We start from the raw sequence: 17,118 nt of genomic DNA on the forward strand, positions 1-17,118 counted from the left end.
TCCGTTGTCCCTGTGGCCACCTAGCAAGGTACAGGAGCTGGTGCTGTCCCAAGGCCCAGACAGAGATTCTGGCTTCTCCAGGGATGCAGAGCTTACCTTTCTTCTTGGAGAGTCCTAGAGCTGGAAAGCAGTGATTTAACAGTAGCCTCCAAAGAAATAAATGGGTTTAGGCTGTTTCACACTTGCCTGTGGAGCCATGGTGGCGTGTTGCTCTCCTGCTGGGCAGTGGCAGCAAGGTGGGGAGCAATGAGTTCCCCATCTTGTCTCTTCCTGGCACAATGGAGGGAACGTGGATTTTACAACAGCAATGTCATTGTCCTCATCCACACATCCTTCATTCTGTGTCTTCAAGGTCATGCTACACATAAGATGAGTGCTGCCTTTTCCATTGATAGGGTTAGCATTTTTCCTACTTCACAATTTTTTCACCAGTTTCTTCTGTTTCTTTCTGTGAGCATGTGGCTCACAGTCTGACTGTAACCCTACAGCCTGACAGCAAACTCTTAATGCTGCTGTGGGTTTGGGCAGCCTCCCTGTCGTGGCGTGCACATCCTTCCATTGCTCCTGGTGAAAACAGGAGCAGGAAAAGAGGTCAAGGGAGAAAAAAAGAAAAATACGTATTTGCAGCAAGCGCTATGTGTCTCCTGTTATCTGAATTCTGTGCAAGCAGCGAGCTCTGATGGAGCCCCATGCCAGATTGGAGACCACTGAAAACAAAATAAACATCTCTGTAGCATGGGCTGATACATGCTCCCTTTAGAGCCTCAGGCACCTCCAATTAATCAAGCTGTCTGTGGAGGAAGGGCCTGTGAGGACCAGAGGATGCTGCCAGACCTGATGGGCTGATGAAAGGGTGGGCAGCAAGCAGCGTTAAGGGTGAACAGACTGTGTGTTAGCCTGGGTGTGCCATGCCTTTGGGTGAGTCTTGTCTGTATTGCAGCAAAGTCAGAGCTTTAATCCTGGTTTGCAGGATATATGAGTGCTGTGGGAGGGTGCTCAGCTCTGTGCACGCATGTTTGATGAAGAGCCCTTCCTCCTTCCGTGAGAAAGGCACTCAGCTGGCTGGGCCTTGACAATAAATTGAGGGGCTGACCAAGCCAAATGGCTTCTTGAAATGTCATGGAGTGAAATGTGGCCAATACCCTGGAGCTGGGGTGTCTCTGCTGAGTGCTGGTCAGCAGCGTGAGGAGTCACCTGTCCCCATTTCCGCTGAGCTCGTCCTGACGAGTCCTTGGCATCAGCTGTTCGCCTTAACCACCAACACCGAATTCTGTGCATACAGAGAGAGAGCAGCAGGGGAGAGCAGCACCTTTAAGTGTCTTACGAGCAGGGATTACACAGAATAAATGAAGTAAAATGAAATTAAGAGGAATGTTCTAATAATGGGGTAATTAGGGCTTTTCGTTGAGTGCCAGCAGAGCTGGGTGCTGCCAGTCCGGGCCCAGAGGCAGTCTGTGCCCTCCAGGCATTGGGAACAGCAGAGACATCCAGCCCAAAGCAGACACTGGTTGTCAGGGTTGAAGGTACCTGAAAGTGATGCAGGTTTATGGTGTAAGCAGGTTGCAGGTGCCATGTTTGTGTTTAGGAACAAATGCAAGCCCTCGCCTCCTTGTATTCCAGGGTCAAGAAAATGCCTTTGTCAAGGACTTTGTCAGTGCTGCAGAGGTGAGGAAGGAGATTGCTCATTTGTTTATCAACACAAATGAACTAGTTGTGTTTAAAAATAAAAATTTTAAAATACAATTTCAGGAATAAATGAATCTGTGGAGACTAGGTCCAGTGTCCAGGGAAACATGAAATGTTTTCAGACCTTATTTTTCTCAAAAACTGAAAAGAGATGCTTCTGTGCTGTGTACAAATGCAGAGCTATGTGCCTGAACCAATATGTCAAACTGTCATGTGGGAGATTTGGTGAAAAACATCTTGTCCTAAGGGAATAATTTTAAACACTATATGTAGGTTTGCTGCCTCATAAGGGATCATTACTCAAATCTATTCCCTCTTATGGTAGCTCGGCCTCTGCTTAACGGGCAGGGAGTGAAGGGAAGCCCATTAACGCGTCCTTTAAGAGTGGTTATCAGATGGTAGAGGGGAAACAGATCTCTGATCAGGGAATATAGTGTTATTGGCCAAATCCTCCGATTCAGCCTTAACAAGATCAGTAGCAAAGCAGGGCCTTCACGCTTGGCTGGCCATCGAGGGCGGCGGCGGGGCCGTGCTGTGCCGGGCAGCCGGACCCTGGGCAGCGCGGGCGGCTGAGCCCGTGTCAGAGCGGTGAGGAAGTGTAAGGGATGAGCCCTGGGGCACGGAGCCATTCTAGGGATCTTCACCTCCTGTTTGTCACTTCAATCTCGAAGGAAGGCTGAAATGTGGAGTGGAACCCACTCCCAACCAGACCCCTACCAGACTGTGTCTGTGCTCTCGCTCCTGTGTCTCGCTGCTTTCCGTCCTTTTGTTGGTGGTGATTTTGGCAAAAATGAGAAGGATGGCATAAGCAGCACCTGAAGAGCAGCATCAGCTCCTGGTGTCTCAGCACAGCATCTGCAGTTGCCTTGGCTACACCAGCCCTCCCTCAATTAGCCTCCTCTCTGACGAGAAGATGCACTCAATGTGTGGTATCTGTGCAGGTGAACTCGTTTTTAATGAGATTACTTTACTTAAAAATAGGGACACCTCTGGGTTTGGACAGTGCTCAGTGGGGTTGTCACAGTAAAGACAACAAGTTTGTTTTTTCGTAATGAATAAGAAGATGCTACACAACAAAAGAGGCTTTATATTGAGCAGCTTAACTGCTCAGGTCTCACGAAAAAGGGAGAAGGAAGCTGGAGGGACTGAAGGTGTGTACACATGCTGTCTGCAGAGTAAGGTGAATGCCAGGGTCTAACCTCACTAAAGAAATGTGTTGTTCCTATCCTGATGTGGGAGAGCAGTCTGTAGCGTGTGTATTGAATTTTTTTGTGGTGCAGAACTCCTGGTTCTCTTCCTGTGTCCCAGCTGCAGGCTCCAACGCTGCTGGCCAGGCTCCTGGGTTAGTCACCACACTGCCATTTATGCTGTGTAAACAAACAAACAAACAGCAACCTTTTCCTTTTGAAGGCTGTGTGCCTTTGCAAAGTAGAGCAGAACGAAAGAGCAGCTTCCTAAATGTGCAGGGTCAGAGCAGAGGGTCGGGCCTGGAGGGAGCCTGGGGAGCCTGGCTGGGCACTCTCTTCTCACTGTTTGTCTGGGGCTGAATGGCTGGAATGTGTTTGGCTGGATAAAGCTTGGTCAGAAGCTCTTGCCTAAAAGCAAACTGGCTCTTGAGATCACCACAGCATCACCAACAGCAGTGGGGAAGGACGCCATCATGGGGGAGAATTTTCCAGATTTCTTTTGGTCTTTGGTCACTTCACTGCTTTGAGTTTCGTGCTTTTCACATGAACATGACATGAGCTTATATATGATGTTTGATTTCTTACCTCTGCTTCAGCATTTGCTGTTTCCAAGTGGCACACAAGCTGTCCTTTGTGCAGGGTGGTTGTGCTTTTGTCAGTCCTGGGTTCTGTGTCATGTCCTTTGGTTTGGAGGGGAAGTCTCCACCCAGACCATCTCAAGATCTTGGGTGTGGAGGATGGCCCTTATTAGAAGTGTACTGCTTTTTTAATAACACACATTTCTTGCAGTAGTTGCTAATAGACGCAGTTGTGCAGTTTAAATATAATTTAAAAATTCCCTGCTTTCAGTGAGGTACTTTGTGACTGACAGTGATTTATCTGGAACTTGGCAGCTGAGGCAATGATGTGGTGACACCATCTTGCATTACCTGACTGATTTTAACATGCCGAGTCACGTCCATCTCAGCTACCAGAACTGCCCTGGACCATGGACACTGTGGCTGTGAGGGAGGAGGCAGAGAGCATGGCTGGTGAAACAGGTCTGCTGGGAGAGTGTTACTGTTCTGGACAAGCATTAGGCAATATCTCATCTATAAGAACATAATTCTCACCAGGTGGATCAGCACAATTTTAATTTTTTGCTACAAAGGTTTTTTCCTGGAAAGCATTGTACCTTTGTCAAGACAGAAATACTGGAAAAAAGTAAATTCAACTGAAAATTTCCATCCAGATTGGCTTTGAGAATTCTTGTGCCAGTGCAAGCTTTGCTGCGAGCTCTCTTTGTTTTGGATTTGAATACGTCATTTTCTGTGCTCATTAACAACAGACAGGAGAGCTGGAGCTCCCACAGTGGTGTCCCACGGTGAGCAAGGCTTGTGTGGACAGTGTCAGTCAGTACTGGCTTTGCAAACTGAGGCTCAGTTCCTGCTCACCTCTTTTACTTGGGTTTTCCTCTCAAGCCAAGGAATCTTGTTCATCCATGTGGGATTTTGCTTTGATTTCTTTATCAGTAGTTTGCTTATGAATTTTATCCACAGCAAATGGCTTTGGATAAATATATAATAATATATATTTATCCAAATATATATTATTATAAATATAATATGCTGATTTACAAACAAATAAGCCTGATCTTTTATTCTCTAATTCCTTGTGGCACATGAACTTGTTCACAGAGTTGTTGCTGAGGACCAGCTCTGTTCCAGGTGTTGGGGTGCCTGCACAGCTGGTGCAGGGGAGCTCTGGCTCCGGTCCCAGCCTGGGAATGTGCCACCTCTGCCTTGGCTGTTGTGGGTCTCCTGCAGCCCTTGTAGAAACACTGCTGGGACCCCTGGGCCCCTTGTGGCAGCAGTTCAGCTGTGGGACTCTTTCCTCTTTCTCTGCAGGAGAGGAAGAGAGCTGCTGTCACAAGGACTAATCTCGAGGCGCTGGCTCTTCCTGTGCCGAGCCCAGCATGTCCTGTGCAGTCAGGGAGACCTAAGAATAAAAACAGTGGGTACTGCGTGTCTTGTGAACAAATACAAGTAAGGAAAACATTTCCTGTTCACAATTTTCTGCACAATCCCATCTGAGTTTTGAATATTTTATAAATAAAAAATGTCTTAGGTATACTTGCATTCTGGACAGAAAGTTTAATTGAACACGTGATCACATAGTTTTTATTCAGGGAGTCTGGGGTTTTTGCCCTGTGATTTTCCCAAAGCTGTAGGACTCAGGGGTGACAGCAAAGAAGATTAGAAGCTCCATGTGGTGGGAAGGGATCTGTGCCAACACCTCTTTGCCTGCCGGAACTTCGGGTATCACACAGCAGCCTCCACTCCATGCTTCTGCTGAGCCCCTCAGTGCTGCCTGTTCATCAGAACTGACTAAAACCACCCAACACCAACTGCAGGGAGCTGGAATCCGTTTGGGTGTAGATAATGTGACCAGCTTTGTCCTGCTGCTGCTGGATCCTCGACTGCAGCAGCACAGGAGGGTGCCTGGAGAAAAGCAAGCACGGGGCCTGGCTGAGGTGTGCAGCGGAGCTCTCTGTGGATTTTGCACATTGCAGCACTGACACAGAGCAGGGCTGAGCAGGCAGCAGTGCTGCTCTGGAGCCTGGTTCCTTCTCCCAGCATTTATGGCATCACATCCTCAGATTCTTGGTAGTTCCTGTGTGGTGTTGTTATGCTGTTTTAGATATGAGCATCTCTGACATCCTGTGATAGTCAAGCATTGAAAGCCTTTTCCAGTTTAAACCAAGGACTTCCAGGCTAGTTTAGCATTATTTTTTAATATTACTGATTATGTAACAATCTGTTCAGTTCTAGTTTTGTATCTGGTATAGCAGGAGGTTCAATGAAAGTAATATGAGTTGCCCCATGAAGTGTGGTATCCCTACAATGCTTGGCTCTGTGGAATAGGAGGAAGGTGATGGGAGGAAAAGTCCTGAGATGTTAAACATTTGCATCTTTGTCATGTTCTCCCCATTTTACCTACTCTTCACGTTAACTGTAAAAGCCGGAGGAAGAAGGCCTAGGGACATTGTTTAGGATGTTTCAGTTAAAGTCTTACATTTCTGTGGTTGACAGAAACTAATGATAGCTAAAGATCATACCAAGTCCTAAAATGAACGGATTTTTAAGAAAAATATTATCACGGTGCTCCATTAAAAGAGGGGAAGAGGGAGACTGATGCTGGGACTGACCACGAGGGCACGGAGGGTTCGGGGCTGGCTTCCTGCTCCGTGGTGTGTCAGCATCCGTTTCCAGCGGGGAAGGAAAGTTCCCGATTGTGCTGTGGTCTAGGACACACTCATCGGCCCCGGCTCCGTCCCCGGCATTCAGACACATCGCTGGTTTCTCTCAGGTGGTGTTCTTCTGGCCTGGTGAACAACCAGCCAGATCTTGCTTCGGGGTGGGCAGGGGAAGCCATACCTTTGGTGGTGACTCGGTGGTGGTGACAGCATCCTCCCAGCCGGAGAGGAGATGCAGGAGAGGGGCGCCGCTGATGGGAAGAGGGTGCGGCAGCACCACTGGCAGGCTGCGAGTTGACGGGGTTGCAGGCTGTGAGTAGACAGGGTTGCATGTCACAGGTCTCCTAACCTCTCTCTGTGAACCCTTTGCAGCCCACGACCTTCCCCCGAGCAAGACCTCGGCGGCGGCGGCGCAGACGGGCACCCACCTGCAGTGCCTCTCGGTCCACTGCACGGACGACGTGGGCGAGGCGAAGGGCCGGACTGCGGTGCCGACGTGGAGGTCCCTGCACTCGGACATCTCCAACAGATTCGGGACTTTTGTGGCTGCCCTGACTTGAACAAAAGAAATTATTATTATTTTTTTTTTCTTTTTTTAATTTCAAAGGGCCGCTACTGCTAGGTGGACTATTTTTCTAGGTTGGTACCTGCTTAGTGGCATATGGACTGGAAAGGGTTAATTTAAAGTAAACCTCAACTTTTTTTTAATCTTCTGCCACAGTATGTTACCAGTGTTAACCCTTCTGCAGTTAGCACACTTTTGCTTAAGATTTTCCTGCTAGACCACTTTTTCCCATTATTCTGTAACCTTGGCATACATTTATAGATGAGGCCTTTTCCTTTTTCATCTCAGTGTGTGTCCAAGTCACGTATGTCATAATAAGACAAAGATTCTCCTCTTCCTCCTCCTCTTCCTTTTCTTCCTCATTTGCTTTGTTTTTCCTTTTTTTTTTTTTTTTGTTTTTGTTTTTGTTTTGCTTTGTTCAGTACTTATTAGGATGGTGATCCTGAGGAGCAGCAGTTCAGGAATAAACACCAGTGAAAGCTAAATGGTCAACATTAAATCATATGTTGTAGTGACACCCAGCCTTTGCTAGTCTCATACAAACCAAGCAGTTGATGCTCTGTTGAATGTTCAGGCATGGACCTGCCCTTTCCTGAGAGAATGAGGCTTTGCTTTCAGCCTTGTTTTGCTCTGTGCCTCCTGGTGAGGCCAGGATGCTCCTTCCTCTCTGTACCTGGGATGGAGCTCTGTCATGAATGGGCTGGTTCAGGCACAGCAGGGAAGGTATGGAGAGGTTTTTTTAAATAAGTTTGTCATTATCTCTTCCTCCAAAGGCCCAGGCTCCTTTTTGTTTGCCTGGGTCTGATGGTGCTCCTGCATTTCCCACTTTATTGATAGTGGAGAAGAAAATACCCTGCACCCTGCCCACTTTTTTGCCCATTTTAAACTGCAGAAAGATGCTGTTGATTGGCAGCAGGTCCAGTGTCCCCTACACTTGCCTGGGGGTGCCCCAGCTCCTGCCACAACATGTCCCAGTGCAGTGGCAAGGGTCAGGGATGGCCCAGATTGGAAGATGCAGGGGACCATGTGCCCAGGGGTGGCATTTCCTAATCTGCCAGGGCAGGGAGACCTGGTGTCAGAACCCTCCAAACTCATTCAAGGCCCCTTTCTGCCCTACACTAAAGAACAGCATTGCTGGATGCACACAATAAAAGGAAAGCCATACTTTCCTGCTCGGGCTAGATAATACTCATTCGAGACGAAAGTTGGAAGCAAACCAGATAAAGCCACGACTGACACGATGGGCTGATTCTCCAGTGGTTTTACGTCACACTGTCCATTATTTGTGTGTCCCTGTGCCCAGGAGTGGCCCCGTCCTGCCCCACGCCTGCAGATCACCTCCCCCAGCTCCTGGAGCTCAGGAACAGCACTAGAGGCTTTGGTTTTGGTTGTGAAATAAAGGTTGGCCTCTCTAGGGTTATTTATTCATGATTTCACAGATGTGTCCCTGCTGAAGGGACAGAGTTGAAGACTGCTTTGTATTTTATCTTTGATGATTGTGCTGGGTCTTTAATTATTTTGAGGTGATATTCTTGGTAGACACCAACGGAGAGGAAATTCTGCCTAAAAAGCCAAGGGTGGGCTGGAATCCTCACTCTCAGTCGTATGTGGCTTCAGAGAGACTCGCAGTGTTTGGAAATGTGATTTGAATGTGCTCTTATTAACCATGCATGGATTGATTTATGGGTCTGGTCAATGAATTGACTTTGGATAAATTTGGATAGTTTTTAATCTTGGTTTTCAATATTATTTTACTTTGTATTAAAGCTGGAGCTTCCACGAGGATGAGGATTTTTGCCCATCCTGGAGCAACTGGCTGTGGAGCTGCCTCACACCCACTTGGTTTGGATCAGAAAGCTGGGGTGGTTTGTACCTCTGTCAGGGTGTGCAACCAGGAGTGCAGAGCTCCTCCTGCACCTGCAATAAAATGTCACCATCCCCAGTAAAGTATCTCCTAGTAATCACTGTCAGCCCCCTTCCAGAAGGTGCCTCTTTGCCTGTGATTCCTCAAGTCCTGGCTTACCTTTGTATATGTTTGATTTTAAATCCTGTCAGCAGAGCACTTGTGCTGCTGTGGGGGGCTCAGTCTGCAGCAGGGGGCCCTGGGGTGACACCAGTCACTGTGTTCCATCACTTAGAGATGAAAATTTCAGCCAAGTTCATGGCCTGGTGGCATTCCTGCTCAGAGTACAGTCCCTTGTGCTTTGTTTTTAGTTTTTCCTGCTGCACTGAAGAGAACAGGTTTTTCAGGCTTCCTGAGGTCAGGGATGCACACCCTGTGCCACGGGAAGGAACCTGTCAGGGAACACCGAGTTCAGATGCTTTTAAAGAGAAATCCCCGTTTGAGTGGAGCTGTGGTGCCTTGGTCTCACCACCCCGTTCTGCTGGCTCATTCTCAGCAGCTTGCACTTCTCTCCTGGAGTGTTGTTCTCATCCGCTTGGAACTTGCTTTCTCACTTCCTTATGGAAATGCAGAGCACAGGCAATTCCCTTAAAATCAGTGGAATCCTGTGAGGTGAGGAGGTGTCCTGAGGCCAGGGGCTGTGTCTCCAGGGGCTGAGCTGTGCAGCAGGGAGCCCTGGGTGTTGTGGCACTTGGCCACCTCTGTCTCTGCTGCGGGCAGTGGGTGCAGTGCAGGGTTGGGACTGTCAGAGAGGGAGGAGTCGAGGCAGTGTTTGCCTGGGCTCACTGGCTGTGGAGTTTAACTGAATCATACAGTCACACACAGTTCTTCTTGCTTGCTGACCTCCTGTCTGATTTTGATTGAATGAGCTCTGCTTGAGGCAGCTGTTAGCCAGGACCAACCAAACCTGCGCTTTTAGCTTTTGTTGCTTTTTTGCCAAAGATCAGAACAGAAACCCTACATTCTGACCAGGACAGGCATCATGTCCTGCTCAATCACCTGGGGATGTGGTACTGACAGCATATACAGAAGGTTCAAGCTTTGTCACAGTGCTGGTGGCACCTGCAGTAATTTCATTGTACCCATTTTCTCCATTGATTTTACACTGAATGCACTGATCAGTTTTTTTAACACGTATAAAGTGTCAGCATGGCCTGACATGGTAAGAATGGAAATCATGTAATTTTCTAAATAGTAATATTCCAACTGAAACATGTTTGGGAGCTGTAGATAAAAGCCAGTTGTGGAAGAGGTAAGTTGCACTCTTGTGGAGAGGGAAACTGAGGCACAGACAGCAGCGGGAGACTGAGGGAGCAGTGGCAGGGCTGAGCTGCACTGAGGTCTGACCTCTGCTTGCTGCAGAGCCCCGTGCCCGAGGCTCCCTTCCTTCAGGGGCCGAGTTGGGTCAACAGGGGGAGAATTTTATCAGATACGTGTTCCCCAAAGGCCTGGGAGAAACCTCCCGCCTGTGTGTCCTACATGGCTTCCAGATGGGGGGCAGTTGGACAAGAAGCCAAAGAGAGGTGGTACGAGGCACAGTCTGCTCTGGATTGTGAACAACAGCTACAATGAGGCTTTGCCTTTTGCCCTGGGGATTCTCCCTGGCCGTGCTGGCGCCGGAGGCTCCCACGCAGCCTCGGGGCTGGGTTGGGGGAGCCAGGACATCCCCCATCTCCTGGCCCCGTGCCCTAGTCCCTCTGTTCCCTAAAACCAACCCCGTGCTTAGTCTGCAAGTTGCACCGAGCAAAATTTCCCTTGCATTTCAATTGGGAGGAGCGATCAAATACCTCTTTGCCAAAAAAGGACAGAATAGGCCTCATTTTTAAATACTCCTGCAAATTTTCTCCAGATCACGTTCTCTTGGGGTTACTTGCTCTCTGCTGTTTGAACATCAGTAAGGGGCTTTAGGCTTGTTACTTGGTTAAGGTTTTCACAGTGTCTGAGGGTGGAAGGGGATGAGCACCAGAATTCTGTCACCTGGATCACCTGGGGAGTTGTGCAGGTCCTGGGGTCTCCATGGTCACTCTGGGGCAGCCTTGGTTGGGACTGGACTTCCAGGCACCACCAATGAGGCAAAAAGTTCCAGTTTTGGGAGGTGGAAGGGATGAGGTGAGCCCAGCAGTGGGATGGGCACTGGGTGGGTGGAGGGGACGACAAATCAAACTGGTACATTTGACTTATTTTTGTTAAGCTGCAGTGTAAGGTTTTGTCAGCTACTGGATTCACAGCTGTTCAAGGGATGGTGTGTAAGAGCATAACCCATTTTTGTAGAATTGTTTCTTCTTTAATGCTTAAGGCTAATGGAGGAAATAGTCTAATTTTGTCTTAGAAATTCTCTATTAAAATTGTTGCTTTGAGTCCATCCGCTCATAGGTTCTGACTGATGAAACTGCAGGTTCTGATTTCCGGCAGTTATAACTTTATCACTATTCACTACCCAAAAATATTACAGCTTTAAAACAGCCTTAAGCAAAAGGATATTATTTCTTTGTACTAAATTTGGTTCATGGAAAAGAAAAAAAAAAAGAAACCTCAAAACACTGGTAATCCGTACTGCATTAGCAAACTCTTCTGAAAAATGTTATTGCACATGTAAAATATGAAAACTTGACTCTGCTGTGTGTTAGGCAATCCTGTAATCTTTTTTTTTTTTTTTTTTTTTTTTTTTTTTTTTTTTTTCTTTAATTTTTGTTAAATTCATTTCCTAAATGCTTGGTTGGAAGACTGTGACGATAGCTCATGAAATTGAGTGTTATTTTTCTTTCTTTTTTTTTTAAATATGTAAAGTGCAGTCTTCTGTATTCCTGCATATTGTACATATCTGTATATGTTTTACTGAGCAACTAAATAACAATAAATATGATGTTAATGGTGGCTACTCTATATTTCATACCAGGTTTGTTGATTTTTTTAGTAAGTCCTTTATCCCAGGGGTGTGAAGAAGTGAACGGATAGTGTTCATATTCAGGTAAGCCCTGGACCTTGTGATGGGTACAAATTTGCCCATGATCTGGGGAAACCCTCACCCACCTGTGGCTCCCTGGGGCTGCTGGGAGATTTGGGGTGCACTTTGCTTTGCTGATTCCTCTCTGCCATCAGTGGTGTCCCTCTGCCCAGCAGGAGTGGTGGGTTTAAAATTTTACTTTTTGACCCTGAGGGAGGAAGAATGGCAGTGTTCATAGCAGCTGTGCAGTCCCTGCTCTGCAGGGAAGCCCATGGAAGAGAAGACTTTCCCCTCTGCCCAGGCAGTTCCCCCATGAGACTGAGGACTGGTTGGGCAGCAAAAGCTTCTGGTATTCCTCATTCCCATGGTGACCACCCCCAGCCTGTCCTCAGAGGCACTGCAGGATGGTGGCCCTGCCTGTACTCTGAGGTTGTTGATACCCTCTTTGCTGCTGGGGAGTGGAGATGTCTCTGCAGCTCTGCCCAGCTGCTGCCATGGGATCTCGGGGCTGTCCTGCTCTCTGTGTCCCCTCTCTCTGTGGCAGTGTCTCTCTTTCTCCTCTGGTCACCGGAGCTTCTCCAGAGGGGCCAGACCATGCCTGGAGCTGCTGGGCAGTGGGAGCAGCCCCCAGGATAGCTCCCTAAGCCCCCAGCCCTGCTCCTGCTTTGTCCTAGTTGTTCAGTAAAACTGACCACGAGCTCTGTTAATGGTTGGATTCACAGAGCTCCTCCAGCACATGAGGCCGTTTCTTGGCTCCCAGATCTCCCACTGTGCAAAGGCTCCTTTGCTTCTGCCAGCAGCTGGAGCAGCCCCTCCTGCTCTGGCAACACTCCGCCCCAAGCTCCTGCTTCCAAAAAGGCAGCAGGAGCTCGCTGTTCACTGCACATCACATTAACAGATGGAAATCAACTGACTGGTCTTTGATTTCTGCTCTTGACACTGGCTTTACTTGTCACCTGGTAATGCCACCTCTGCTGATGCTGGCACGGTGCCTGCCTATCCCAAACACTTGCCTTCATCCCTGGGCACTGTGCTCAGAGGCTCACCTGGTCTGTGTCAGAGTTAAGCATGGATTATAGTTTATTAAGAAAAGAAAAGCAAGTGGTTGGTCCTGGAGCTTTTACAGTTCTTGCTCTCCTAATCGTTTCCTGTGGCCTGAGATTGTGCCGAGAGTTGAAATCTGTCTGTAGCTGCATCTCTTTGCCCAAGCCATTTAACTGATTTAATTACATCCTTTGAGTTACTTTCTGCATGAGGCTTTGGAATTCCTGTCACGGAGGAGACCCTGTAAATATGCATTGTATGTTCAGCACTCAGGAATCCATTGGCAGTGCAGCTGGATCCCATGTGCTGAGATCTGCTCGGCCCCTCCTTGGCCACCACGAAGCCGTGGGGCAGCTCTGCCCCTGCAGTGCCAGCCAACATTCCTGCAGTGCTGTTTGGGGGCTCCTGTGTGTGACTCCAGGGTCGTTTAAACCCCCTCTTCCCCTTCTGTTTGGGTGAGCTGCTTGCAGATGGCTGCTGGTGCTATGAGAGTATGGCAGAAGGCATCTCTCTCCATAAAAACCAAGATAAATAAACACAGGAATGAAAGTTTGAGTCAATGGCATCCTTTCGGCTGAGAAAGTTGTTAGAAAATGGAATCCCATTATAATGGGTTTCTTTTAATATTGAGTATTTCCAAAATCCCTAGGTCATGTTCCTGAAGTGGTTACTCTCCTGCCTGGGAGACAATTTGTAGCTCCCCCAGCAGTTTAGCATTATGGCCAATAACATCACATATATTTTGCTTGTAAAATATCTATATTTTGCTTGTAAAATGTTTAAAAACTCTCTGCTCAGGTGAGCTCTGTAAGGCTGTGCCTAGTGGGCAGAGGAGTGGATGGGGCTGAGGTCTCTTCCAAGCTCTCCTTTCTGAGATATTGCCAGAGCTCAGTAATGACAGTGCAGGAAGTGGAGGTGACAAGACCTGAAGAAAATCATGTAGGTCATCTTTGGTTCATTAGTGCAGGGTTGTGCCCTGTTTTCTAATGCCCAGAGCTCTGACCAGCACAACCAAAGTGGACAGGGTAGTGGGGGTCCTTAACCTTTTAGTGAAAAAGAATAGAAGCAACCAACCCAACACCTCTTTATTCCAGCTGTGGAGTGTGGATGATGTTCGAGGTGATGGGAGGGGATCCGTGGCTGCCTATTTCCAGCACTGGCAGGTAGCAGTGGGTTTGGGCTCTTGCCAGGCCTGGGTGGGAGGTACCAGGAGTGCTCTGACAGGACCTTGGGAGTCCCTGGTCTTGGGACAGCATGTGGTGGGATATGGGAGGTGGGATCTGTGGCTCCTTTGTGTTCTCACTTGGCCATGGACACGTGTCACCATGTCACCGTTGCTGAGCCTTGTTATTTCCTTTGAGATCATGCTTGTGTCACACCTGTGAAACAAGGAACAGAGGAGGAGCCCTGGTGAATGGTTGCTGTGTCCTCTTAGGGGTTTCTGTTAGCAGTGCACAGACAAAGGAGCTGTTGAAGTGTCACCCTAAATGTGATACTGAAACACTCATTTCAGCCTCCACCTCGAAGGAGGTTGAGAAGTTTGATGCTATGAGGGCTCATGTTCTGCCAAAACATCCTCCTGCTTTGGGGTTAACTGATGGAGAATATTCAGGGCTGAGCTTCAGGAGGTGGGAACTTTTCTCAATTTCCTTTTATCCTCTGCAAAATGCCCCTGTCTCCCTTCCCCCTTTCTTCCCCCCACCCCCTTTTCTCTTTATAAAGCTGGAATTCTTCCAGACTCTGCTCTGGGCTTGCAAGAAAACTTTACTGTGTAAATTTGCTCTTTGTGTTGGGAGTCCTTTGTTTAAACAGCATTGTGAGCTTGCTGGGGAGGGATGGAAAGAGGGGGAGCTGGGAGGAAGAATTTGAAAAGCCCTGACCCCTGATGAATAAAATCCAGCACATTAACACATTCTTCAATAAATTCATGATTGCAGATAAGGTGGGAGTCCCCAGGGCCGGGCTTTTCATTAACCCCCTGCTGACTAACCCAAACAGACGGAGTGTTTTGTCAGCGCTAGGACAAGCAGAGCCCTTTTGTGGTGGAGGGGCCGGGTGAGCATGGGGAGCGCTCCTCCAGGAAGCCAGGTTACAAAATGGGACTCTATTTCAGAACAAACTCCTTTTGGTTAGTTTGATGAGATTACAGAAAGGAAAAGACTTTAACAAGGGGCTTATTGAAGCTAAGTAACTGTTCTGAATACAGTGAGGACCAGGGCAGAAAACATATGATTCCCAAGTAAACAGGCGCCTCAACAGTATGGCTGAAACAACAAAGGTGGACATGGTCTGAGTGGTTCTCCTGAGGCATGAGGGAATGCTTGGAGACAAGAACCTGTGTGGGAGCCCTGCAATAACCTGTGCACAGCACCCAGCACAGCAGGGCTGGGCTGGAGAATGGCCTTGGAGGGACACGAGCACCATGTCCACAGTGTGAGGTGTGCCTTGTCCAAGGTTTCAGCCTCTGAAACTTTATTTGTTCCTCTGGTGGAAAGCCTGCTCCAGGAAATATTTTGCTTTTGTAGAAACCTATCCCCAGAATGCTTCCCTCCCACATTAGGGAGGTCTTCTGTGTTGTTTATTAGAATACCTGCATTTTTGAAACATCTGAATTCTGTGCCTTGTGTTCCCAAATCTTGTCAGCCAAGTAACTCAGAGTATCACTCAGCCCAAAGAAAAGGCTTTTTGGATGAAATGCAGGAAAATCCTGAGTTTGTCTCAGTTTCTGCTGCCTGCTGTTGATAAGGCTGTGCTTTTCCTATTCTGTCTATCCTCTCAGGAGGTAATAACTTGTGGTGGACTCCAAGCTTTTCACAGAGCAGCTTGTGCCCAGGTGAAGTGAATCCTGTCCTTTGGGAGTAAACTCCTGCACAGGATGCTGCACATGTGCAGCCAGAGCCAGATGGGCCATGCACATCCCTCCTGCAGACATGCACATCCCACTGGAAAGCACCTTCACATGAGAGCTGCAGTGCTGGGGCTGGGGGCTGCAGGCAGCATCAGCCCTGCCAACTCCCACCTGAACTCTGCAGGCCCAGCCTTCTTCCACTGCTGTGTTTTTGGTGTGCACTTTCATTTACCTGCAATATAAGATTTTAAATTTTATTTCCCATTGCTGCTAACAGAAGCTTTTTGCTAATTTCCATGGAAAATAATTCCTCTCTTTTAGGGGAACTGAAGTGTTCCAGCTGACTGCTCCTGGCCCCATCAGCATTGTGTCTCCTCTCCTAAATGCAAGGGTAGGTGCTGGGTTTGATGCCTCAGAACGTGACTGGTGCAGCCTCCACTCTGTGCTGAGCTCCTGGCCTGGTCTGCCAGCAGCTCTGTGGTGATACTGGGGAAGTGGTTGACAATTTAAGCCTGCAATCCCTTGTAAACAAACACTATGTCTGCTGTGGCCTTCTCTCCCAGCAGCAAACACGGCAGGGGCTCCTTTGCAGTCTGTGTGAAACTATTTACATTTCTGATGTTAATAAAGAGAGAAATATTGTATTTGTATTAAAATCAAATTATCTCAATTCATGGACCCTCAATGTCCCTCATTCTTGACGCAGTGAAATTAAACATTGTCAGTTTCCCTAATTAATGGCCCACACCCTCATCTCTGAGAAATCTCTGTCTGGCTCAATGCTGTGCACGGGTTTTGGCCTGAAATAACCCCAGTGTAATACCACTAACCCCTACCCCATGTGCAAACAACCTCCAAAACTTGCTGGTCTAATAAGCCTGATATTCCTTATCAAGGCCCTTGCTTAGGAGCCCAGATGAAGGCAGCCCCATGTGTGAGAGATTACTGCTGCATTAATGCAATTTCATATTTTACTGTGGCTTCATCTCATTGACAAGAAGTATCTGGAAGAGAAAAACCTTGTAGTTTGGGTACATAAAAATGATAGGTTCAGGCTCTGGTCGTGGGTCTCTGTGGCCTGTCTGCCTTGTGCCAGGCTGAGGAGCATTTCCCTCTGAATATCCCTCCTCAAAGCCCTCTCTCCCCTCGCTGCTGGCAGGGCAAAGGCAGCAGTTTAATGGTTTGAACACATGGCTCTGCTGGGCTGACATGTTCAACTGGAAGGAGCAGTCACAGCTCCTTCCCATGGAAAATCCATCTGTTCCCCTGCATTCCCTGGTGTGTGGGGTCTCGCTGCTGGGGCAGGGGGACACTGGAGTGGGTATTATTTGCTGTGCACTCTGCTCAGCTGAGTGACGCTGTGCAAGCTGGAGGTGCTGAAGAGGGGGTGCTCAGGCACCCTCCCCTTCCTCTCCCTTCATTTACTATCTGAGACTTTGCTTTGTGAGAAAAGGCTGGTTTTTACGTTGGGGCTGTTATTTATTCCCCTCAGCTGTGCTCATGCTTGCAGAGGGCTGTGGAGCCCCTTGGAAGAGCTCCACGGGCAGCCTGTGCCGGAGAGCTGGGGCTGGGCTTGGCAATGGGGGCTGCAGAAGGGGTTTGTTCAGGGTGGAGGCCTGGGGATTAATCTGAAGACAAGGTTTTGTGTTTCTTTTCCCCTCAAATAATTTAAGTTTGGCTCTTTCCAAGCACTGGAAACTCTCCAG

General features: G+C 48.2%; 1 protein-coding gene across 2 annotated transcripts in view; it reads left to right on the forward strand.

The window, feature by feature from the left end:
• Positions 1-17,118, forward strand: part of MN1 (MN1 proto-oncogene, transcriptional regulator) — an 83,557-nt gene that overhangs the window by 23,118 nt on the left and 43,321 nt on the right. The window contains exon 2 of one of the 2 annotated variants that reach the window (XM_041489139.1): positions 6,481-11,459. The exons of the other annotated variant lie outside the window; for it this stretch is intronic. Coding sequence (XP_041345073.1) covers positions 6,481-6,668 — 188 coding nt within the window. The 3' untranslated portion in view covers positions 6,669-11,459. Of the gene's footprint in view, positions 1-6,480; positions 11,460-17,118 lie in introns of those variants that run through there. 2 annotated transcript variants of the gene reach the window in all.

Source organism: Pyrgilauda ruficollis, unplaced genomic scaffold (assembly GCF_017590135.1).
Source record: "Pyrgilauda ruficollis isolate IOZ18807 unplaced genomic scaffold, ASM1759013v1 scaffold9, whole genome shotgun sequence".
NCBI lineage: Eukaryota > Metazoa > Chordata > Aves > Passeriformes > Passeridae > Pyrgilauda > Pyrgilauda ruficollis.